We start from the raw sequence: 25,832 nt of genomic DNA, 5'->3' as shown, positions 1-25,832 counted from the left end.
GTCGAACAACATGTTCCATGATAGGTGGGAGGTAAGACTGGCAAAAAAGGCCGAAATCAGGGTGTCAAAAGCTCACAAGGCCCATAGCAAACGCAAGATGTTGAGAATTGGCCATTTGGGTCATGACATGACCTGAAAAACAAGGTCATATCTCCAAAACCAAAAACCACAGAAACTTGAAATTTTCAGTGAACATCAAGAAAGGATGGACGAGCAGCTATACGAAAAATCAGCCTTCTAGCCCTAAAAATGTTGAGTGCAGAGCAGAAAGACTACCTGGGGGGGGGGGGGTGGCAACCACCCCCCCCCCATGTGCGGGCGAGGGTTAATATATCTCATATCAACTATGATACATTCAACATGACGTACTCGTTTGGGTGTTCTCGTATTTTTTCATGCTCTTGCCCGTGCTGGAGAGCCATATGCGTCTGATGATACCCGTATCATGACACTGTCCTCAAATATCAATGGCTCTCTGACTCTATCCTTTCCCTCTCACACATTGCGAAGCAGTCCTCTTCTAAAAACACTCCGCCCTCTCTCGGCCGAGCGAGCAAAGGCGAGTCAATCACAGGGCGTCAATTTGTGTTTCGCTCGAGCGATCGGCCAGGCGACCAGCCGAGGGCGACAGTAGGTTGCCCGCAGATGGCAGCACACTGCGGCCGGCAGATGTCAGCACTGTCTGCTCGCCAGGCGGCAGTCCGGAGCGGCCGTTGGAGGCTAGGTGGCGCTGCTCGCCGGGGTCGGACGGCCGACTGGTGCCGGCCCTCTCCTGTCATGGGTTCTCGGTGGGTACCGTTTGCTCGACAGTCGCCTCCGCATCCGTCCGAACGCTGTGCATGTGCAGCAGCCGGCTGAAACAGGGGATCATTTTGCAGCGTAAGCTAATGGCTACGTTGATTGGACCGCAGGCATTGGCTATAGATCCTCCGATCCCTCCTATTCCATCCTCAGGACGCATAAACCCCTCTCCACGCCCACACCCTCTGTTCCGGGCTGGACAGTCACCTCCGTCCGACGTGAGTAGCTGCTCAGGTCTCAGGAGTAGGCCACTCATGCGGTGGGGACTAAGGCAATCGTTAGGGGGCTGGCTGACCTGTCTATGACGGGCTCAGCCCCACCGGCGCACCAGGGTGGCCGCCCAGACCAATGTCTCCCCCTAATTTCTATTAGGCTTTGGGCTTCAAAATGGCGTCATCACACTAATAGGAGCTAGCCCTACAAAACAAACAAACAAAGATATACATAAGTGGTGGATGCCTGGTAAGCCAGCTCATAGAAGGACAAAGTTGCAAACGGTCGAGATGGGTGAAACGACGCTTTCAGCTCCCATTTGTCTTCGTCATTTTTTCATTTCAGACAGAATTTTCTGACAGCGCACTGTTTAGGACTGAGGGTCACTCCAACCAGGCATTCGTTAGGGGTCTCCCCAAATGGCACAATCTTCCGATGTAACCGTGTGTGGGGCTGGATGACCTGGATGGCTGGATGACCTGGATGGCTGGATACCGGCCATCAGAACACCCCTGTCCCACAGAACGGGCTCAGCCGCGGCAGCGGCAGCGCATCAGCCGGTGCTCGTATCATCAACCCGACGTTTAACGCTCTTATCCCATAACCGTGAAATGGCTCGAAGGCTCGGAAACACAGCCAAACAATAAGCAATAAAAATGATATCGGAGAAATGTAAGCGCCATGACACCTAAGCCATCTTTGTAGGTAAGCATGGCTACCACGAGGAAGCGGCTTGTGAAGAAGCCTGTGAAATTCATGATCGATTGGCGACTGGCGTGGGAAGCCGCGTGACTGCAATTTGGAAATGCTCGCAATCACATGGCGGTCTTTTGTGAGTCATCGAGGAAAAGGTAGGAAGTTATATGATAAATTTATATCGCGAGTTCCGTGTTTCATAGTTAACTCATCATATTATGAAAAACATGTCATGCTATTTACATTGAATCTGTCTTCCACGTCAATGCCTAAAATTATATTCAATTTAAAGGCTACTTCACTTGTCATTTTGTCTGAAACCCTATATCACAAGCACCACAGGCGTACATTTGGGCCCGCTCCGCTGCCACGCTCGGTTGCCTGTCCAGTGTCCATTTACCATAATCAGCGCGTTGGGAGCGAGGGTCGCGTTACTAGTCGACTAACTCATTAGTGACTGCCAGGCGACAGCTGTGTGGCAGCGGCCCGTACGGACGCGCTGCCGCGGCTCACGGTTCGAGCTGACGCAGCTTGCAGCTCGGGACCGACACAGCTCGCAGCTCGGGATCGACACAGCTCGCAGTCCGAAACTGTCTCAGCTGACAGTCCGAAACTGTCTCGGCCTCGGCAGCTCTGAGCTGACACGACTCGGCAGGCGAGGGGCCACGCCGGAGAGGTCAACTCAGACCGGGACCTGATGCCCGACATCGCCCTACCTCTCGAGAGCCGGCTCATTTTTATACATAAGCCCGCCGGCCCCGGGTGGCTAATGTCTCATCAAAGCAGCTCCGAGGACAATCAATTATTGGTCCGAGAGTGAAGGGCCACTCGAGAATCAGTCAGCGTAAAATAAGACCGACTTGACTGCCGAGTCAGCGATTGCATAGCTGAAAACGGAAACCAGCCCTCCTTAATTAAAACTGTGGCCAGTGAATAGAAAAACTCTGAAGGATTTGTAAAGAAAGAACAGGCTTCGGGCGAAAGAGAGCTATAGCGTTCCATAGCCAACAGCTGCGTCGCTACATTCGTCCGGCATTCAGAGGAAACCCAAAGAAACGTGATGCAAACAAGACACTTACTCGTCGCATTATTGTCTCATTTTCTCGGGGTGCTGGTAAAACAAATTTGGTCTTGCTTTTTTACCACCAAAATTAGCATATTCATTTTAAGCGTGCCTCGTTTGCATCCGTTTATAGCCTATTTGACTTCACAAACATTCGCCCTTTCTGCTAGTGTGCATTTGTATTACGGACCATTTTTCTTGTTTAGCTTTCGTGAAGAAAAACGCAACTACAGCACCAGTATGCTGATTTCGGTTGTGATCCCTGACTCGGAACTTACTCGCCTATAAATCTTGCCAGACTGCAGCCATTTCAAAACTCGGGCAATGAGCCATCCATGCGCACGGTGCCATCTATAACGAGGACAATATAGGTACGAGTACCTACCTGCAAGCCAATCGTTAAATAGGAACCAAGTCAATTTATAGTTTTACCTCATACCTCTTTTTTGACAGAAATTCGCAAAACAACTGTGAACTTACCATAAAGGCAGTAAGTGCCACCCTTTTCTTCTACATCTATACGATGCAGAGCAGACCGACGCACTGGGCACTGTCCCATAGGCGTAGGAACAGGGGGGGCCAGGTGGGCAAGTGCCCGCCCACTTTTCGAGGTGGGGGGGCCAACCATGTGTTTTGGCCCACCCACTTTTTACTCGAGGCCCCTCGTCTCGATTTGAGAGGACGTCGTCACCTTCCAGAATAAACAAACTCGGTAAAAATAAGTTCCACGAATCCCCACCCACGGACTCCAAGGGGCCGTGATGGATCCAACGAGGCCCTCTGTTCATCTTGTCAGTCGAAGCCCCTGAGACTGATGGCCTGAGAGGCCCTAGTGGATCTGAGGAGGCCCTAATATACACACTGGTCTGGGGAGGCCCCTGACACTGGCGGTCTGGGAGGCCCCTCTATCCACACTAGTCAGACGTCTGAGACTGGTGGTCTGGGAGGCCCCTCCATCCACACTAGTCAGAATAGGCCCCTGACACTGGCGATCTAGCCGAGGCCCCCTACCCTCACTAGTCAGAGGAGGCCCCTCTATCCTCAATAGTCAGAAGAGGCCCCTGAGACTGATGGTCTAAGAGGCCTATCCATCTACACTGTAGTCAGAGGAGGCCCCTGAGACTGATGACCTGAGAGGCCCTTATAATCACACCAGGCAGAAGAGGCCCATGAGACTGATGGACTGAGAGGCCCTTCTATTCATACTGGCCACAGGAGACCCCCAAAACTTTCGGTCTGGGAGGTCCTCAATCCGGCACCAGTCAGAAGAGTCCCCTGAGACTGATGGCCTGGGAAGCCCTTATATTCACACTAGGCAGAGGAGGCCCCTGAGATTGATGGTATGAGAGGCCCTCATATTCACACCAGTCAGAAGAGGCCCCCGAGGCTGATGGCTGTGAGGCCCTTCTGTTCATATAACTGGCCACTGGAGGCCCCTGAAACCGGTGGTCTGGGAGGGCCCTCTATCCAAACTAGTCAGAAGAGGCTCCTGAGACCGATGGTGTGAGAGGCTCTTATATTCATACTGGCTACAAGAGGCCCCTGAGACTGATAGTCAGAGAGGTCCACTCCTAATGAATCTGAGGGGGGCCTTCTATCCACATTTACACTTTTCTAGGGAGGCCCCCGAGACTGATGGTCTGAGAGGCCCTTTTATTTATACTGTCCACAGGAGCCCCCTGATATAAATGGTCTGAGAGGCTCTTTTATTTATACTAACCAGAAAAGGCCCCTAGGTAGGATTGATGGTCTAACAGGCCCTTCTACCTATACTAGCCAGAGGAGGCCCATGAGACTGATTGTCTGAGAGGCCCTTCTATTCAAACTAGGCAGATGAGGCCCCTGAGAATGATAGTCCGAAGAGCCATGCGGCGGCAACTGGCCGTGGCCATATTTCGGCCCGGTGGGGCCCCACAGAGCTCATGAGAGCACCTCAAGGGCTCCTAAGTAGACACGCTTATCCCCATAAGGGTGCCACGCCGGCTTCTGAAGGCTCCTTGCAGGCATCTAAGGGCCCTTTCCGGCCTCTAACGGCTCCACCCGCCTGTGATGGCTCCACACCAGTGTTTATGAGCGTCACACAGCGGCGCCTTTGAGGGTCATACTAGTGTCTCTTAGGGCCCTATATCGGTGGCTCTGGGGTCCCCACACCGGCGCCTCTGTGGGCCACCACACCTGTGCATCTCAAGGCTCTATAGGTACATCTGAAGGACCCACACCGACACCTCGGAGGGCCCCACACCAGTATCTCGGAGCTCTGAAGGCCCCACACCGGTGACTCTGAGGACTCACCGGCTCCTGAGAGCACCATGTTGATGTCTAACGGCTCCACAAGGCCACTGAAGGCACCACACAAGTTCTCACTGAGCTCTAATGTCCATGTACCGGTCTCTGAGGGATTTAAGCCAGCGCATTCATAGCTCCACACCAGCAATTGTAAGGGCTTCACACTGAAGTATCTGAGGGTTCCACACCAGTGTCTCTAAGGGCCACATACCGGCATCTCTGAGGGCCCCATACCGGCGTCTCCGAGGGTCCACATCTGGCGGGCACCCATCAGCGACTGAAGGTCCCACACTGTCGACTCCGAGAGCCCCATCTGCGTCTGGGAGCAACATGCCGTCTCTAAGAACCACAGCGGCTCCTCCGTACGAAAGATGGGCGTCTGCATGCCAAAGGGGAGCGGTTCTGAGACAGTAGGGCACCTACGTGCAATATCTAGAGGGGCGCCTATGAAGCCCATAGGGGCACCTCAATGCGCAAGAGGGGCGCCTCTGAGGCCTACATAATATATGGGCGTCCACATGCAATAGAGGTCTGCATTGATCAATGCCATGGGGGTGCATTCATAAGAAACATGGGCGCCGGCATGGCAAAGAGAGGCGCCTTCAAGTGTCCATAAAAGAGAGACGCCTATGATAAGCGCACATTGTATGCGACAACGGGGCGACTGTGGGACATATAGGATGTCTCTGATGACTATACATAGGGCGCTTATATGCCAAAGAGGGCGCCTATGAAGCTAATGGGGGCACCTGGGAAACGAGGAAGACATTTGTGTAAGGGTTTTCAGGGGCCATGCGCCGTTTGCGGCAAATAGATTCTAAAAAAAATCGGAGGGGGAATAAGTTTTAAAAATGGTGCGGACTTTCCGCACTGTTCGCTTAAGCGGTTACGCCCCTGGGTACATCTGCCCGAGCCCCGATCTCAGAAGCTAGATTTGGAGGTCATACTTGAAAGCAGCCAGCGGGACGAGGCAAAAGTTGGAGGCCCCTGAAAATAGGAGGCCCCTGAAAAAGGAGGCCCCTTGACAGGGTGGCCCACCCACTTTTCATGACGTTCCTACGCCCGTGCACTGTCCCACCCTCCTGTTGGTGCCATGACCAGCGGCTCTGCTGCGGACTCACCAGCTGGCTTTTCTGTCGATGTGCGACGGTCTCCGACAGCCGAGCTGGCGCTGCACGCTCATGTCGTGCCACTGTTTCACCACCGCGTCACGCACCTGTCAACACGCAGACAGACATACAGACCTGAGCAGCGAGACAGACGGACAGATACAGGGGGCCGTGACCAGTGAGCACAGCACGGGTCTTTCACATGCGCCCGACACATGTGGTATAATGACCGCTATACGGAGCACAGCACGCTTAGCATTGACCGACGCATTGCCGACGCGCAACGCCGTCTAATTACTACGGAAATGCACAACATGTGTACGTACTCTTGAAAGTGATAATATGAAAGTGACGATACGATGCGAGTAGTGACGAGACGAAACTGGAGGAAGAGCCTCCAGTTTTGTGAGGCATGGTGCGAAACACCAACAATGAATGATCACTATACTAATAGGTAAATAAGGAGGATGCAGTCAACAAGCACAGAGGGAAAGGGCGTTATCTCAATTGATAATGTAATTCGTATAATGATGTTTTTCGTACTCCACGAAAAACATCTCACGCTCTCAGTCCCAGCGGATAAAAACAACACCTAAGAATAATTCGTATAAGTGTGCCCTGTGACATTTCTGACGTGCATTGAATAGAAAATTGAGTAGAAATTGGATAGAAAAGAGTGTAGGTATGTAGAACGCGGAAAATGAGAACACGACAGTTTCCGAAGTAAAGGATAGACATTTGCACAATTGCAGTAGGTACCTATTTCTGGCATGAAACAATGTACACTGATTGAAATAGCAATAACATGGCCAACGGATACAATATCTCTGAGCCTGGCCGATCGACGTAGATATGTTCGATGTGATACGAAATGGCAATTTGTAACGCTCGCAGTCGCAAATAAACATGTTGGCCATACCCATCCCAAGTTATTTGCCATTTTATCATAACACTGAAGGTCATTGCAAAGTTTCGCTGCGACGAAAACTTGTCAAAAAATGATAACTAATCAATGTCAAAATGCAGCCTTAGTTACATTTGACATAAGCAGCAGTACAGATTCCACCCATAAATGCCTATTTCCGGCCTGTGCACCCTCTGTGCCGTCTCCATCCCCATGGACAGCCCTCGAATTCCCCGCGGCGCGATCAGATCAGTACAGTCTCCCCGTGCAGTAATCATTTGGGCTCCGAGTGGGCGGCGTACCGCGCGCAGCGATCACCCCCAGGCTCGAGCCGCTGCGCTCCGAGGCAGCCACGGCTCAATCGGGCCACATCAAGAGGCGGCCGCGGCGGGCCTCATAATCATCAGGCTACACCGCTCGGCCGGATCAAAGCGGCCGGTGCCGGGCGGCCGCTGCAGCGCCGCTGCGGGCCTGGCCGCGGCCGCCGCTTTTGTCTGCGCTGGTGGGCGCGACTGCAGCTCAGCGCCGCGCGCCTGTGTGCGCCGCCGGCTGGCTGGCCGGGACGCCGGCGGCGGTGCCGGCGCGCCGGCGGCGATTATTAGCTGGACCGGATGCGGGGCACGGCAGCCGCCGGCGGAGAGCTGCTGGAGACGACGGCTCGGCGCTGCTCAGAGCGGCCCGGCGTGACACAGGACGGCACACAACGGCACGGTACGGCATAGCACGGCACGGCACGGTACAGCACGGCACGGTTACGACACCGCACAGAACGGCACGGCACTACAAGTACACACTGCGCACAACAAGACAAGGGAATACACTGCACGCCACAGAACGGCACATGGCGGCACGGCACGGCACGGCACGGCACGGCACGGCACGGCACGGCACGGCACGGCACGGCACGGCACGGCACGGCACGGCACGGCACGGCACGACACGGCACGGCGCGGCGCAGTACAACGGCGGACGGCAGGGAGCTGTTGCTGGTTAGTGGCAATATCGCGGCGCTGTATATGATGAACAATAAGGCATGGGCCACGATTCGCATTAATTAACTGATGGGCTATAGGAGAACAATACCCAGAGTAGCCTGCACAAACACGGGTGCAGATTGTTTTGGGGTAACAGCGGAAAAGCAAATGCTATTTTAAATTCAGGCCTCTGACCACATTTCATATGTGCCAAAGCACAAGGGCTATACATTAAATAGTTATAAAGGCCGGCATCGATCCCGCATAGTACTTACAAAATCCTACCCGAGCCCTTATAGACCCAGTGTGTCTGAGCTCAGACACATCTTAGACGGCCTTGAGACACATCGGCCCTGTTGGATATGCATTTGAATATAATGCCGGCAAATAACCATGTGAGCTTAAAATGTGTGCCGCGCATAGAAAGCGCAACCCTTTGTAGTGCATTGATTTTCACTGCTGGTAGCATCAGCAACAACAGAATCAGCTGCAAACCATCACACGTGAACAAGAAGAGGGTTGGTGAGAGGACAACGTTCCATATTCCTGGAGCTAGGGACAAGGGAGCTTCACATGGATCGATATATGTACTTGTATGTTAGCGGTGAGCCAGCCCAGGAAATACCATCTCCAAGGAAATTCCAGCTTCCCTTTGATACCTTCGCTCTCATATGAGTAGAGAAAGCCGCAAAGCCCGCATTTCTGTTCCTAGGAGAATTTCATAAGACATAATATTACGGCTCACCAGGACTTACTTCCTTAGGAAATTCCTATAACCGCGAAATCAGCCGCACGGCATCGAGGAATTCCATTTCAAGGCGTTACGGAAAAATTCTAATAAGAGCGAATGCCAAGGACCATGCAATATAGGTGATATTGCTTCTGGTATTATGTATGTTCTGTGCTGGAGAAATATTAACTTATTTACTATGGCATTAAGATGTCTGAGCATGGCCTTCCGCTTATTATTCTGACCATTTCCCTCTGGTATGTGCTATGTACGAGTCAAATTGAGCATGCTTGCGTTTTTCATGCAATTCTCGCCAGCACTATCACAACAAGAAAATTACATGTACCTAGATCACTTAATCCCGCGCCGTGCTGAGGTGGGGGGAGTTTTTACGCCCCCACCCCTCAGGTTTGCGCGCCGCCGTTTCTGGTACACCTGTCCATAGATCCTTTCCGCACATGTTGTGAAAACTTCAGACCTGGGCCTTTCAAGGTCAGGTTACCAGGTCACTTGACGTGAAAAAATTCAAAGGCTCGCTATAGCTACACCGACTGAACGATCACTTTGAACTTTCAGCCATTGATAAAAGTAACAATAGCCGTTTTCACGACGGGCTATCCGGCGAGTGCACCTAATTTGACCAAATCTGCACCATATCTTTTTTACAGCAAATATCTTGATTTATGAATTTATTTCAGTGTTTTAACCCTATTAGTGGCAGGGGGGGTTGTTTTCATCCACTCCTCAGGTTTTTCGGGAATATCTCCGAAACCACTGAAGCTACGATGCTGAAATTTTCTGACTTTTCCGAAAACTAAATTGGGCATATTTCCTGAAAATTTCAAGTTCATAACTTTACCAGGGGAGGCTCCAGAGCACTGGGAATTGGGAGGTCCTATTCGTGAAGCGAGTCATTTGGGCGAAGATCACGATGCTGATGTATTATAACTGTATGCACCAGTTTTACGAACAGTGAATGAAAGGTATCATGTGATAACATATACAAAGTTATTGTGCATCCTCTTTTGACACGTTTTTGCTATAATAGGCGGCTCCAGGCGTCCAAAAAGGGGGGTTATGTTTTACCTCCCAACATAGGTGCCCTGACACCGCCTATGCATGACCAATACAATTGTAGTCGTTCTCTCATAAGAAAATTTTAACATAACAAGACCATTACCACCCTTTTTAGAAACAGTACCAACAAATACCTTATTCACTATACTTTTTGTGTACCCCCAATGTCAATGATCTGTATCCGCCTATGATTTTTGAAAATGCATATTTTTAGGATCCATGTGAATTCCTGGTTCATTCTCTATCGATCGGCAAAAGTTGCGTTAAAATTGGTTCAGAAACATGGCCGTGATAAACAGTCTAAAATGTATCTGCAATTTGCCCGTTTTTACCCCCCTCTACCCCCTATTGACATTTTTAATTTTTATTTCTTAGAAATGTAGATCACGTTGAGCGAAATCGAATGCCGTTTGAATTTTGAAAATCGGCCCGTTAGATCTCGAGATATCAGGGGGGGGGGGTCGTAAACAGCCCCCCTGCCACTAATAGGGGTAGCCAGGAGCCTGCCACTAATAGGGTTAACCGATGATGCTCTCTGATAATAGTACAACCCTAGCTGATAGCTACTAAGAGACACACTGAGCTTAATTTGACCAAATCTGCACCTAATCTGCACCAGATGTGAACCAAATACATATGTACCAGATGGCCGTCGTGAAAACGGCTAATATGTATAAAATGTTTATCTGGGATTTTTTATATATGTGACTAAGGTCAGGTCAATTTTGCCACCTCTCCATTATTAGTCAATGGGAGAAAATTGAAATGCGCCTCTTTTGGACGAATGTCGTTCTAAACCCTCTCAAACATCGGCTCATAGGTAAACATGGCACAATGAATCGGAAAAATGCACATGTGACCCTTCTGTGTGCCCCTGAGCCTGAGGTCATTTCAGGTCATGAACGGCCACTGCAGCAGTTTTTTTTTTTGGCTATAAGTTATAACTATTGATAGGGACGTGATAGAGGGGTTAAAACACGTCAGATGTGTTAAGCTCGACGATACGGATCGATTGATATGCAACATGACCCTTTCAGGTCAGGTCATGACCTTGACCTAAGGTCAAATTTTCAAAATGACTTTTCAAGGTCAACGTGTAGTTTATTCGACGCGTCTCGACGAGAGGAACACGATGCTGGCAAAATTAATATCATGGCTGTCTTGAGTCCAAAGGTATTACCGAAAAATATTGTTCGTGACTAAAACGGATTTTTTTTTAGAGTTTTTGCCCCCTTGAGGCTAAACCGTTGACCTGAGGTCAAATCTGAGACCAATATTCAGAAAGGCCTGTATAAGAACTATCGAATGCGCTTTCTGTGGCGTTGTAGCTCTAGCCATTGGAAGTTTCCAAAATTATTCAAATGAACTAAATTTGACCTTTGATGACCTCTGGTGACTTGACCTTAAAAATGACCGAGGAGTTTCCGTCTTTATTTTTGACGCTCTTTCAAGTGCACATGAGAAAAATCCTGACTCCGCATGACACCCCCAGGGGGAGTTCACCAAAACGACACCCCAAAACTCCCAGGTGGTACTCCTCATTACACCCCCTCTAAAACTCTCCATTACACCCCAAAACTTCCCTCGAGAAACTCTCTGTAACTCTCCCTACCGTTTTAGAAAACTCTTCATTACTCTCCTTTACCCTATCAAAACAAACAACATACTCCCTGAAACTCCCTTCCATTACTCTCAATGACTCTCCTACTGCCTCATAATTACTCCCGATTACTCCATTCCATGATTCCCCAAAACTCCGTTTACAGCTTCATGGTATACCTCTTGTTACTCCCCATCAAACTCACCCAAACTTCCCATCACTCCACTCCAGCCCCTCCCCCCCCCGAAAATAAATATTGGACGAATAGCGTAACCACCCAAAGCTCGTGTACCGAAGCACAGATAAAAAATATATTTCAAGAAATGTGTATTCATAGTCCGGGGCGGTGGGAGGCTTAAAAAATTAACAAACGCTTTCGACATCCCGCCACGGCACGCTTTCCGGGGATCTCACTCCATATGCTTCACGGTCTCGAGTTTTGATGTTAAGAATCCAAAAGGCGGCCTACCACAGCAGGAATGCTTGGTCTGGTGGTGCCGCTACCCTACCACCTCCTGGGCCTCGACGAATACTGCGTCTTCTTCGTCCGGCTCTCCTTTCACGATGGTGGGATCGGGATATTTTGCTGGCCTCCGTTGGCTTCCGACGTGTCTTGCGGGATGCGCTGCAGGCTCTCCTGCTCATCCCCTGCAAAATGTTGATAACCATGAAATTATAGGTACCCTTAACATTGCGTGGGAGGAAATGGAGGAGAAAGAAAAAAAGAGAAGAAGGGGAAATAATGAAGGAGAAAGGGAGGGATGGAGAAGAGGGATGAAGGAAGGAAGGAAGGAAAACAGGAAGGAAGGGAGGGATAGAGGGAGAAAGAAAGGGAGAGAGAGGGGAGGAAAAGAGGGAGTGAGAAAGGAAGCGAGGAAAGATGGAAGGAAGAAATGAGGGAGGAGACTGAGAGGTAGGCAGATGAGACAAGATGGACGAGACGAGACATACGCGACCTGGCGTGTTGGCACTGATACCGCATTTCGGCACATGATGTCAAAATAATGAAAGCAAGAGATTGCAAAGTTAGCATACTTTTCATGCACTACAATTTTGATAAAGTTAAGTTTCAGTGAAAGTATAAAGGGCAAGTTAACAGCCTCCATCTTAGTTGCAGACACAGTAGGGCAATGCTATAAAACGTACCTACTTTAACGCTCAAAAAGTTGAGCATGTCGCTAAAAATAAGCTAAGGACGTTATACGCTGCATAGGTAACCATGTTAACATTAAAGAACGAATTCAATTATGAACACTTTCTAAAAACATACAACAATTTAGACAAAATTTATTTAAACATGCTGGTTTGTCGGTGGTTTTCATCATTCATGGGCAGTGGCAGTGGTAGGTAACTGATTTTTTTTCTATATATATGTAGGGGCTAGGAAAAGCAAGGCTTTTATGCCAAGATAGTTTTATTTTCTGGCTCTCCTTTTCAAATTTGATATTTGTCATTGGTATAGATATTAAAATAATTGGGCAATAACAATAGGATCCATGACGTGTATAGCTTGTGTAATCCTAACTTTCCAATTTATTCGAGGGAAATAATGTGTGATATTTGCCAATACCTAGAAACTCAGAGCATGCTGTTTCCGATCTTTATCTCACTCAGGAACAATACAAATCAATTACCCTTACAGAGACCATTCCAGCCCATCAAGAACATGGGGTTACCATATGTTCTCATCACAGCATTATAACACTTTGCACTATAAAAGCATGATGAAAAATACAGCTAAGCTTACCTTTAAATCCAAAGTAAGGTCCAATTATCCGTCACTGTATATAGGTCAGGTCCGTCTAAGTCAACACGCTCTTCACTAACACCTCGCCCACCGCCCCGCACAACGTGCTGTGTACTACGCGCAAAAGATGGCGGCCACCGGCAGCTCCTCGCGACGTATGCTAAAACCCCTTCGTAACTCCCCTTTTACTCCTGTCGGAACGTTCGGGAAAGGTTTTTCGGAAGTAATGGAGAGTTGCGTCACAGAGTTATGGGGTGTCACACATGGAGTCATTTCGCCATCCATTAAGAACTCTTGAAAACTCTTTCGCAAAATGAGGAAGGCTCGAAGTTACCCTAGAACACACTCAATAACTCTGCTGGAAAGGGAGTTATCAATGGTTTTAAGGAGTTTTCAAGGGAGCATTTTCAAGAGTTTTGACCCATATGGAGTCAATTTTTTCTCAGTGTGCCCCTTACCGCGTGTCGCTACGTGGCCCAGGAGCCGAGCAAGAGGGGGCGTTTTCACGCCCCCCCCCCCCCCCAGCACGACACGGAAAACGTAGGCCACCAGCACGGCACGGGTTATGATGAATCGTTTATATAGAGCAGCTGTGATGTCTGAAATCCAGTCAGGAACTGACCGCGACTTGGTGGCAGTGGGTGACAACGGCCGCCAAGCAATCATGCTGCTTCCGGGGAGGTGTATCCGCAAACTCCCCGGAGGGCCGTATAACATGATGGACTCGGGCAGGATACACTCAGGATGAGTATAAATGCTCGCGGCCGCCTCCGATCGAGCCATGTCTGAGCTTGAACGCCGCAGGGACTGTGGTTCTGCCTAACACACTCAGACATATAGACCCGAAGACGATTATAAATGCTCGCATCCGCATCTGATCCAGGCATGTCTGAGCCCGAACACCGCGGGGAAGTTGATGCTGCCTAGCACAGCCAGACATAGCTGAAAGTGAGTGATCGATGAAGAGCAGACGGTTCATCGCCAGGAAGGGATTCCCGCTCGGTTGCTACGTAAAAATGAAGCTATTCCGTCCCTTTCATGTGTGGTTCAACGCGCGTAATAAAAAGGTTGTATACCAAGATATTATCATAACCGTCAGGTATAGTGCTAAATCTGCGAAGTGCATGTCGTACCTCCTGGTTGAGGAAGCAGTAGAGCAGCGAGATGTAGAAGCCCTGGAAGGAGTCGAGCACGGCGAGTACGATGGTGTAGCAGCCGAACACGGCCACGGACCGGTCCAGCGGCGGCTCGAACATCTCCAGCGAGTGGGTGATGCCCAGCAGCGGCAGGAGGAAGAGCGCCGCGCGCACCGCCTTCCTGCCGGCACGGCACCGGGAGGGCCGCAGATCATTTTCCGGACCGGCCGCGGGCCGGCAGGGCGCCGGACGCCGAGCCGCGGAGCTTTTGTTGTCGCATAACTGAATAAAGTGGTTCAAGATTTTCAGCAGCAGCTTAGGAGCTGGGAGCTGGAGATTACCGACTGCTGTGATTATGTCACACACAGGCCTCGGATAAAGAATCTTACCTGACTTTCTGGACGTCATTTGAGCTGCTTTCGTGAAGTTTTGTGACAAGAACTCTTAATATGTTGAGAAGGAATCCCAGGTTGGCCTGAAAGAGTCCAAATGGCTTATGTCAAGCATCTAATGCAGCCGTTTTCACTTCTGTTAGTCATATGGGGATTGGGGAAGCATATCACTTTAATCTTTATATGATTTTTTTTTGCTTTAGCTCTTCTTTGATTTGACAGAAGACAGAAGATGAATTTAAATTCGTTTGATCTCAAGTTTAAATGATATCGCTCATATAATAAGAGGTTCATCCTATCACAAGGGGTGAATGTATAAGCACCAACCAGCCTTTCTCGAGTGTTATCTTTACCATCTTTACTATTGAGAATAAATGAAGTTGTGTTATAGGCTGTCGTCTCTGTTGTATAGGAGTAAAACGATAGCTTTATTTGTCTTTGGTCTATTGAGTTGATTGAGTGGCGTAAATTTCAAACATGCAAGAAATATCGCCACGAGAACGTACGCTGTATACGTTTAGCTGAAACTAATGCAAGTATGAAAAATGGAAAAATATCAAATGTACATGTGCAATCTGGGCTGGATCCTGATTAGACAGAAGTGTGTTCAGATTACAAGATGAGTCTTGACAGCGAGCGACAAGTCCGAAAACATGTTCCGATTGCGAAAATATTTTACTACCTGATAACTATTTGCTGCGCTACAAAATTACCAGTTTGTATCACCTCATATAATCATTTTTCTCGCGCTCGTGGAGCCCTCGACCGGACCGATCGTTGGGGCGATCTGTGCTCTAACCGGCGGCAAATCTCCGGCGATTCGCCGCAGGGCGTCACGGCGGTAATTTATAGCGGCGATTCGAGCGCGGCCAGCCAGCCGAGGGCGACGGAAACTCCCCGAGCATGCAGCTAGGGCCGCTCACCAGCCAATGGGCCATTGACAAGTCCGATCAATGGCAAACGGCATGTAAATGTCAGCCCGAGAATACCAGACAAAGACACACATGTAAAGAGACTGAAGACGAGCAAATAAAGACAGACAGAATATGCTCCAGATATAAGTGATGTAACCACCGAAGTGTTTCATGACTCGTCATATAACTGAGGCAAAATGAAAAAGTCGTTCAGCATCTTTTTAATCACAAAGCTACGGGTTGAGGGTGTATTATCCTTGCCATTTTAGGTCGAGCTGTATCACTTAGAAATGTGTTTACAAGATATTGATTTACACGATAAACGATTCATTGGTTGGAAAAAGAACTTAGACTTCATGGAATGTTACTTACCGCTATTACCATAAACCGAGGTCCTTGGATGATCCAATAAAGCCGGCTCACATGTTTTCCCCACCAACACCTGATGATACAGATGTGAGGTCACGAAAAAGGCCCGTGGAATCGTATTTTACTAAAGTCATTGCAGGAATAAATACAATTAATATAGGCAGTAAAAGGACATTTGTAACTTTCACTAGCCGCTGACCAGTCAATAACAAGATTAATTTAAATTAGGAGCGAAATACAGAGGGATGGGGAGGGAGGAGATAAGATGAAAGGGAGAGATGAGGGCATCAAAATGGCAACGGATCGGCTTGCATTCTTGTAGATTGTCGAAGGAGTGAAATCGAAGAATATATGTAATGAAACATAAAGATAAGGAGAAACAGTTACGAACGTCTGCATTATTTCTAATGTCACTATTAAGAGCAAGACTGAGATTAGCAAAGCAAATGAACAGAAGCAATCACGGGGGAATGCAAGAACTTCTCAACTAATCCTAAAAACATATCAGCACTAGCACTTACTGCGTCTCTGTGTAGAGGTACGCCATGAAGATTGCCCAGACGGACATCAGCAAAATGGACAGGCCCCAGCCGATCAGGCTGAATACTCTGTTGACGGAGCACACAAAATGGTCGAGGTTAGTGACAAATGTGGATGTTTGTTATGAGGCACTTCCCTAGTTATCCGGTCACCTTAATTGACAGAGGATGGGATAGATGCTCGAGCAAAGTGATCTTCAATCTGATTTTCAAATATTGGTGATATTTTTGATATCACCAAATATCGAAAACAGTGTTTAATGACAAGACAAATTCACCTTCTTCCTTGCTTAGACTTTTTCTTCCTTTTGTTGCGTCACTCGAGCCTATTAACGCCTACATATGCCTTATGTGTACATTGAACATTTATGCATAGACAGTGCACGCATTGACATACAAAGTTATTTCAAAATTGCATACTTTGTAACTTTCCTCTAAATTTCGAATTAAAAATCGTAGTTAGCTCAAGCGATGGATAACGGGTTAAAAAAAAGAAGCATTCTCATAACTTTCTAGGTAAGGAAGGCAGCAGCTGGGGTAATTCCATACATGCCCGAAAAGGCGGGTGCTAAAAACCTTAGTCCAAACCAATAACGGGATTAATTGATCACTCCCTAACCTAACGATATTCTGCATTCATCAATGCACAACAAAGCCATCAAACAACAGAAGCCGAAATTGCACCGTTTTGACGAAGCGTAATGTAATTATGTGGCGGCTCCAGCCAGACCTCAGAAACAAAAGGCATTCACATTACCGAGATGGGCTCGAGCCGTCCCGCCGCTATATAATCTGTTTGTCGCGCTTCGATGGTCGATTGTTGACTGAAACCGGAAACAGCGTCGGCGTTCCGGAGAGATTACTGCCGCTCTGTCTCTCACTACTGCCTCTACTTCCTCTCTCTCTCTCTCTCTCTCTCCTCTCTCTCTCTCTCTCTCTCTCTCTCTCTCTCTCTCTCTCTCTCTCTCTCTCTCTCTCTCTCTCTCTCTCTCTCTCTCTCTCTCTCTCTCTCTCTCTCTCTCTCTCTCTCTCTCTCTCTCTCTCTCTCTCTCTCTCTCTCTCTCTCTCTCTCTCTCTCTCTCTCTCTCTCTCTCTCTCTCTCTCTCTCTCTCTCTCTCTCTCTCTCTCTCTCTCTCTCTCTCTCTCTCTCTCTCTCTCTCTCTCTCTCTCTCTCTCTCTCTCTCTCTCTCTCTCTCTCTCTCCTGCATCTGCTGGAGCGCGTCTCGTTGATCGACCGACAGGCTCGCCCACCGGGTGCAGACCGGGCAGGAGTCGCCGATGCGCCGCCGCGCCTTTATTGTGGCCGATCGGCCGTCCCAGTGATGTGGCTCTCGAGGAGAGCTGCCGCCCTGGGTCAGCCCGGCTTAGGGGCCGCTTCTGCTCAGTCAGCGCATCTGGCCGCCTCCTCAGCGTCCTAGCCACCCCCGGAATTATGCACATCCGGCCGCGACACCGACCAACGGCGCGCGGGCGACGCGCGATCGGATCGTGTGTCTGATGACGAGCGGATCACCAGGAGACTTTTCCGTGGTAATGTCCCTCTTGTTTGTGTCTCCGAAGATCATTTTATACACAGAGCCGAACCATAATGAGAGCAGGATTACTTGACATCAAGCTATAAGTTGACATGCTAGAATGTTGATAGCGCCAAAAGCCAGCGTCAGCCATCGTTCTGCAAATGCTAAACAAGACAAATTGATGACGGAAAGGACTGAAATATCATGTTTGAAAAGGGTCCTCAACTTAGTGTTTCTTGATGAGTTTTTGACGTTTAGTTTTTGAAAAACTCGGCACTCGGCGGTACAAGTATAAGCAGCTTCCATCCCCGCCAGCCTTATGTGAGTATACACGACGTGATTGAATGGCAGCGCATATGTCGAATCCGACCGTTACTATGTAATTCAGCATTGACACAATGAAAGCATGTCTGTAATAATACTCTACCTATCCATTCCATGATTGCTGCGCAGCTTTATATCAAGGCACCACCGTGATCTAAAATACCAACAAAACAACTCAGCCGGAGTGGCAGCACACATCACAGAAGACCAATGCATGAGGCGATGGCCGCTGGCCGGGAAAAAACAACTCATTCGGACAAATCCCGGTAATATATCACGGCTAACGGCCGGCGGCGCCCACACCTGAGCTCCGCTCCTCGGTGCGTGTCCGGCGCCTGAGCCCGCGGCCTCGGCCTCGGCCTCGGCCTCCGCGCCGCTGCTGGCCGAGCCGCCGCGCTGTTTGCCAGAGCGTGCTCGGAGGCCCCGCACCACCGCGCACCACACGCCACCAGCGCGGCGCACCAGCGAGCACCAGCGAGCACCAGCCGGTTGCCAGTCGGCCGCGGTCGGGGCGCGATGCCAGATTCCGCTGTTGATTCCGCCGATCGGCGCGGCGCCGCCCGATGCCGAACACACACTCACAGACCCCCCCCCCCCTCGGCAGACGGGCGGGGGTGATTGCTCAACACTCAGCAGTCGACAGAGTCCGACAAATGGGCGAGGTGCTCCCAGCGGGGAAGGTGACTCAGATACTGCACCGAGACATGGCTAGGTGCGTGGGCGGTTTTAGATAACACATTTCTCGTAAAATTGATTTTTTTCGTTGAATTGCCACCCAAATAATTTTTTCTTTTGTAGAGAGTATGATGCTTATCAATTGTAGCAGCTGTTCAAAATAAATTGTGTAAATGCATAAAATATTTATACCACATAACAATCGCCGTGCTTGTAACAATTATTTAAAAATCTGACAGAGCTTTGAAGTAGGCACAGCCGACCAAGTCGACCTCGACCTCTCTTGCCTTTTTCAGAATGTGAAAATGGTTACCGGTCTTAATGATGAAGTTCAGTCAAGTTGTGCCATTGGGCGCAGGCGCTGTCACTCACACAAAGTTGGGTTTCTCGTTGAACACGTCCCTGGTGAGAGTCGAGTGCAGGTAGTAGCCCTCGAGGAACATCCAGAGAAAAGTGGCTGACCGCGCCCACTCCTGCAGCACGTAAAACAGCTCGCACAGCCCCGGCTGTCAACGAAAACAACACAAATGTCAATGGAATAAGCATTTGGACTGTGGGAAAACCCTGGGGGTTGCGAGAATTCGCTAAAAAACGGATGGTTTGCAATAGCTTTTATGGGTCTGGTTGCGAGAGGAGCCACGCCAGGCTGCCCTGATGGCTGCAGCAAAACTACACGGACAGGGTTTTAACAAACGAAATAAAATTGCTTGCACACCTACAATAAAATAACAATTGATATAGCACTAGATTTCGATTTACGATTCGATTTCGATTTTTTGGCATTTATCTGACGACTGACAGAGATGACGCAGAACTGAATGTAGTGCAATCGGAAGCTGCTTCATCGAAATATATCGAAATATCCGATTCATGCCGAACATCTCAGCATTCTCTCGTTACGAGGACTAAGATCCAGCCTACCAGAGATGTCTGGATATACGGCCAAATAAAACCCAAAAGTCGTTAAAAACGATTGGTATTTAGCAGCTAGATTGTGTTAGAGCGGGCGGTCAATTGGGTTTTTAGCTGACGCATTTATGGTATACAATCAAAACCAAAAACTTGCGCGAGTGATATGGGATTTATGTTCTGAAGGAAAGGGGTCATTCAATTAACCTATTGACGATACCTTAATTAACCCGCGCCCTGCCTGGGGGGATGTTTGAACACCCCCCCCCCGTGTGGTTTTTGGCACACCTTATCATACATCAATTCTACACATGTTGTGAAGGTCAGGTCACCAGGTCACTTGAAGTGACCTCACCTCATACAAAGTTTCAATGTCTGCCATAGCCGAGTGACCGATCGCTTTGAAACTTTCAGCTATTGCTAAGAGCAATAGCATGTACAAAATGTATATCTCAGAATTTTGATATCGATGACATAAGGTCAGGCCAATTTTGCGACCTCCCCATTATAAAAGTCAATGGGAGAAAATCGAAATGCGCCTCTTTTGAACGAAAGACATTATAAACACTCCCAAACACTGAATTACAAGTGGTTTAGACACACCTGAGCATGAAAATGGTGTCCGTGACCCCTGTTTATGCCCCTGAGGTCATCTCAGGTCACGGATGGTATCTAACAGTTTTTCGCGAATAACTTTTGATAAAGGCGTGCTAGAGCGATGACAACGCCTTGGATGTGTTCAGCTCGACGATACGGATCGACTGACATGCAACATGACCCCTTCCGGTCAGGTCATGATCTTGACCTGAGGTCAAATTTTCAAGTTGACCTTTCAAGGTCAAGTTATAGTTCATTCGATGCGTCTTGACGAGAGGAACACGATGCCGGTAAAAGTAAGCTCGTACAAGGCTCGGGTCAAAAGTTATTGCAGAAAACTGTTTCCGAAAAAATCGACTATTTTTGCAGTTTTTGCCCCCTGCAGGCAAAACCGTTGACGTTAGGTCAAATCTGAGAACATTATTCAGAAAGGGCGTTAATAGGGCTAAAGGGCGTTAATAGGGCAGAAAGGTCTGTGAAAGAGCTATCGAATGCGCTTTCCCGCGGCGCTGTAGCTCTATTGGTTCCCGAGTCATGCGTTGGCTTCTTGGAAATTGTCGACATTCGACCTGGAAATCGGCGACATTTTGCCTTCAATGACCTCTGGTGACCTGACCTTTGACCTGACCAAAAAATTGACGGAAGTCAGTTCGTCATTATTTTTACGCTCTTTCGAACGCCGCCTTCCGCGTATCGCTACGTGGCCCAAGAGTCGAGTTAGAAGGGGGTGTTCAAACACCGCCCCCCCCCCCTCAGCAGGGCGTGGAAATCCAGGACCCCCAGCCGGGCGCGGGTTAAATGTAAGCCATATGAGTGTTGAATTTCCTGGAGGGAGTCGATTGTTTAGTTATGTTTATGGTTAAAGCATGTGCCGATGGGTGTCGGTGAGCAGTTGTGGCTGTTTAATTAGCATACACCAGTCACCCATGCTGAGCCATAACAACATCGGAGCAGGCCTCTTCGATGGACATGATAGGAATTCCGAGCTTCTGCGACAACCAGCTTACTAGAGATTATCCTATTTGCTGCTTGATTTCAAGTTGAATGACATCCAGGAATTGGAAACTGATACGACCGTCTCGGTGTGGATAAGGCCCTGGAACAAGTGTCTCTATCTTCTTCCAGTCGAAATCCCCCGAATTGGCAGGATATATTCTAAAAGCCCAAATTTTGTGACTTATTTGCGTGTGCCTGAGGCGACGACATCAGTGTTGCACACTCCGCAAAGGAAAAGGAGAAGGGGCTGTAAATGATCAAGTTCTGGTCACACCGAGGGGAGACTGTGACTGACCAAGCTCTCCACTCCTGGACAAGCTGCGGACTCTCCGGGACTAAGTTACCTCTAATACCACCCCATCCTCTCGGCTATTGACTAACCGTGTTGTCGGTCGTTCTACTAACCGTGCTGTCGTGCTACTGACCGTGCTGTAGCGGGTAGCTGGCTGTACTGACCGTGTTGACGGTCGTTCTACTGACCGTGCTGTCGTTTGACTGACTGTGTTGTAGTAGGTCGCTCGTTCTACTGACTGTGTTGTAGCAGGTCGTTTGTTCTACTGACTGCAGTTTTAGTAGGTCGCTCGTTCTACTGACTGTGTTTTAGTAGGTCGCTCGTTCTACTGACTGTGTTGTCGTAGGTCGCCCGTTCTACTGACCGTGCTGTAGCGGGTCCCCCGTTCTACTGACCGTGTTGTCGATGCCTCGCTCGTTGCCGTCGTTGCTGTCGCCGGCTCGGATGATGTACTGGTCGATGTACAGTGTCAGCCTCAGCACCACCAGTACCAGAATGGCCGTGAAGAGGTGGATGTGGATCCGCGTCCGGCTGTTCCGCAGACGACTGACGGCCAGACGGACAGGTGACGTCACTCCGGGAACGTGACGTCATGGGAGCGTACGGCCGGCAAATGACGTCGTTAATAAAGATGTCATTCAGGCGAGCAAAACATAACACAGGAGCATGAAAAACAAAATCAAAATCAGAGCAAAACATAAATGAGGGCAATATGCTATGCTGGACGGGTGGTATTGGACCATATAAATGAAGTGCCCTTCGAATAATAAATAGCAGCAGCATCGAGGTCATCTGACACTGGTCAGTTTACATGAAGTGACACAAAACACTGATACCAACTGTTTTGACGATTGATGAACCATCAAGCCTAGGTGCCATTGGTATCAAGAGACACACCAGCTGAAGTCACGGCAGTTGATTTCAGATATGGCTGCGCTTTGAAGCACACAGGTGGCAAATATCACGTAAAACCACGTGACGTTTCGGATGGCACCAACCACCACAACGTTAGGCATCACGTGACGTTGATTGGGTCGCGCTCGGCGGAAGACTTTGCGTGTCTCTCAGCTGGTGTGATTGCGATCAGACAACAGCTGAGCATCGCAAACAGGCTGCTAAAAAGGGCCTAACAATGGAAATCATAAAGCCTAGTACGCGGAATGGTAAGTTGTGAAAACGTTTCTCGTAAAATTCCCGTAAAAAAGAATAGCCGAAGGTTTGTGTTTAAAAGTCGAAACAATATTGGTTGGAATTGTTTTCTATTGAAAAACAAAACTGAATTATCCGACAATTTAAAAAACCTGTCTGAGATCAGCATACGATAGATGGGATAGGGAAGGAAGAAGTTTGTGATTTATACCATGATGCAACAGGCTATGTATGTAATTATGTCGTCGGTCTTTGTTTAATCATCCACACTGCGCCACATCCGCACACCTACCTGGTTCTGGTGTGGTCGATTCGTGGCCCCAATCCTGAAGTGGGACAAACACCGCTTCCCACAAATATAGCTAATGAGGAAGGGATAAAAACCGTATGACCTTGCAGCATTAAATGCAAAGATAGCAGAAATACGAACGCCACCGAAGGCTGCTGTTTTGCGGTATGCACATGTGATGCAAACTCAGGATTGGTGAACTGATGAGCTTATCACGAACTATGAACAACGCGCACCACGAAAACGCGTCATTATCGAAATAAGAAAGGACCTTCAAAGTTCAAAGTCCAAAGTATCAGTCACTTACCTCTAATTTACGGAGCAACCTTTTACCATGACAATATTACGGAGCCAAACTAAATTCAGCTCACTAGGTTAAGCTATCCCGGGATCCTTATAACGTTATTCAGATATAAAGACGATGAGATGTAAGTGCCTATTTGCCTGGACTTGATTCTTGGCGCCGCTCACTAATACGGCGCAATGACTTTATTTTGCGACAAACACATATCACGTACATCCAATAATGCACATACATCTTCAGTGGCCCAAAGGCGGTCGTGCACCTTTTGTAGACATTGGTGCATTTCAAACCTGACTTACCTACTACAAATATCAGTTCGGTAAGCGACATTCTCCTCTATTTCTCCCCATCCTCCAAAAGTACAGCAATTGAAATCCACTTCGAAAAGACGAACGTGACGCGGTTGAGATATGTCTCCAGTTTGCAAAACAGTTCCGTCGAGAAAATGAAGCCGTCAATAACGATTCTCCGATGTCGTTATTTTCTGAAATGTTTTGACAGACGACAAACGTGCTGAGCAGACAAAATCGCACGCCTCACCAACGACCTCGCTTCGCTTCAGCGGGTCACAGCGTTCGCTTATCGAGACTGTTTGTTCCAACCCTTTTGTGGCAGGATTGAGGACCCGTTCGATGTTCAGCGTCACTTTAAATTGCGAGTGATATGCTCGATTCCATTACCGATTATTTTTGTTTCAAAATTGAATAGATTATAAATTTACTTTAAAGATATTGTGAAAACTGATGTTTCGCTGCATATCTGAACATCTATTGTTGAACTGCAAAGAAAGCTTCGATAAAGGTACCTATTTGCAAGACCCCTATGACCAGTATAATCACTTACCGAAAATAGCAGAAGAGGAAAAGACAGATGATAATGCAGCAGAAAGACACGCTTAGGCCGACCATCTCCAGAATTCGGCCCACCCGAGCGATGGTGAGCTTCTTCTGCAAATGAAAGTAATTAGGGTTAATACATTAAACATGACACAAAATCTGATTAAAATCAAATTCCAGTTGACAACTCATAACGAGTTCTCAATCTCCTATAGCCCTGCGTGAATGACACCGGGATTTTCAATTCAGCCGAGCTGAGTAATGGGAAACCTATAGGCGTTCCATAATCAGCGGGAGATTAACCCGGCACCGCCTGGGCTATTTCCGTACCCACATCAGCCTGGGGGGGGTCGGATCCGACCCCCCCCCCTGTTATCTCGAGAACCAATGGTCGTATCGAGCCCCGCGAGGCGGCGTTCGAAAGGTCTCTACGAGACCTTCCCAAAGCACTCTTAAGATTTTAAGATTGAGGTCAACTTTCGGGTCAAGGTCAGGTCAAAGGTCAAATTCAGGGGTTTTGCATGATTAGGCTTACGGACAGCGGAATCGATAGCTGCTGCTCGAAACTCACCACAAATGACCTCAAAGACCTAGTGAAGGTACCATGTGCGTATAGGGGTCATACTAAGTACGGGTCAAGGTCAGGTCAGGTCACGAAAGGTCACGGTTTTCACTTTCTGCTACATGGGCGTGCGACACATGTTTTATGGCTTATTTTTCACGCCAAATCCGATGGTAATGGTTATATGTGACCCCAAGTCACTGTGCTGGTGATAAGTGTGCATTGAAAGCATAAAAAATCGTTTATACCATACATAACTAAACGAGGGCTAAGAAAAAAAGTCAATTTTTCAACTTTTTATTTTTGACATAAAAATGCACTTTTCTAGACCAGCTTTGTCCCAGGAATCTAGTGGTGCCATTTGTTTTCACATGCGATGTTCAGAAGTGCCTCTAATTCGCGAAAATGCTTATGACGTCACCATGCCCTATGCATGTTGGAGCTATTTTTTACAATTTGGGGGTCAAAAAGCAAGATAGAAAGTTGAAATTTGGGACACCTTATGTTCTAATAGAGCTCTATAACATATATTCCGGTTTTTTGGAAATTCTCAAAATTTTGGATTTTATTAGCTGTTTTCTAAAAAATATAGTTTTTTGAATTTTTAGGGGTGAAAAACGCATTTTATGGAAAATCCGAGATAGCCATTTTAAAGAACTCGTTGAGCTGCGTCTTTTCATGTCCTTAATTTGCAATTTGCTTAAAACCTCGATTTTTGGCGATTTTTTAAACATTTGCCATTTTTTGACTGAAAACGCCATGTAGTTACATCACTAAAATCGATATATCTCAGAATTTTTTGAAAATTTTTTCTTAAAAATTGCACAGGAGA

General features: G+C 48.2%; 1 protein-coding gene across 1 annotated transcript; it reads right to left on the bottom strand.

Moving 5' to 3' along the window:
• Window positions 1-372: 372 nt before the first annotated feature.
• Window positions 373-24,537, bottom strand: LOC122392700 (PDF receptor-like). The gene is made up of 9 exons (XM_043387877.1): window positions 24,446-24,537; window positions 22,256-22,406; window positions 19,439-19,572; window positions 16,533-16,619; window positions 16,015-16,084; window positions 14,726-14,811; window positions 14,334-14,517; window positions 6,181-6,275; window positions 373-854 (listed from the first exon to the last, which is right to left on the bottom strand). The coding sequence occupies exons 1-9, from the start codon at window positions 24,508-24,510 to the stop codon at window positions 776-778; spliced, it is 951 nt and encodes a 316-aa protein (XP_043243812.1). The 5' UTR covers window positions 24,511-24,537; the 3' UTR covers window positions 373-775.
• Window positions 24,538-25,832: the final 1,295 nt, after the last annotated feature.

This window comes from Amphibalanus amphitrite, unplaced genomic scaffold, assembly GCF_019059575.1.
Source record: "Amphibalanus amphitrite isolate SeventyFive unplaced genomic scaffold, NRLGWU_Aamphi_draft 000497F_arrow, whole genome shotgun sequence".
Lineage (NCBI taxonomy): Eukaryota > Metazoa > Arthropoda > Thecostraca > Balanomorpha > Balanidae > Amphibalanus > Amphibalanus amphitrite.
This window is presented reverse-complemented; position numbering and strand designations above follow the sequence as displayed.

Bases quoted from the DNA above. Each gene is read 5' to 3' on its own strand.
- LOC122392700 (XM_043387877.1), bottom strand. From the start codon at position 24,510: ATGGTCGGCCTAAGCGTGTCTTTCTGCTGCATTATCATCTGTCTTTTC. The intron at 22,407-24,445 runs GTAAGTGATTAT...TCTGGCCGTCAG, and splicing joins TTCCTCTTCTGCTATTTTCG to TCGTCTGCGGAACAGCCGGA. The intron at 14,812-16,014 runs GTAAGTAACATT...GGACTCTTTCAG, and splicing joins CTCGGTTTATGGTAATAGCG to GCCAACCTGGGATTCCTTCT.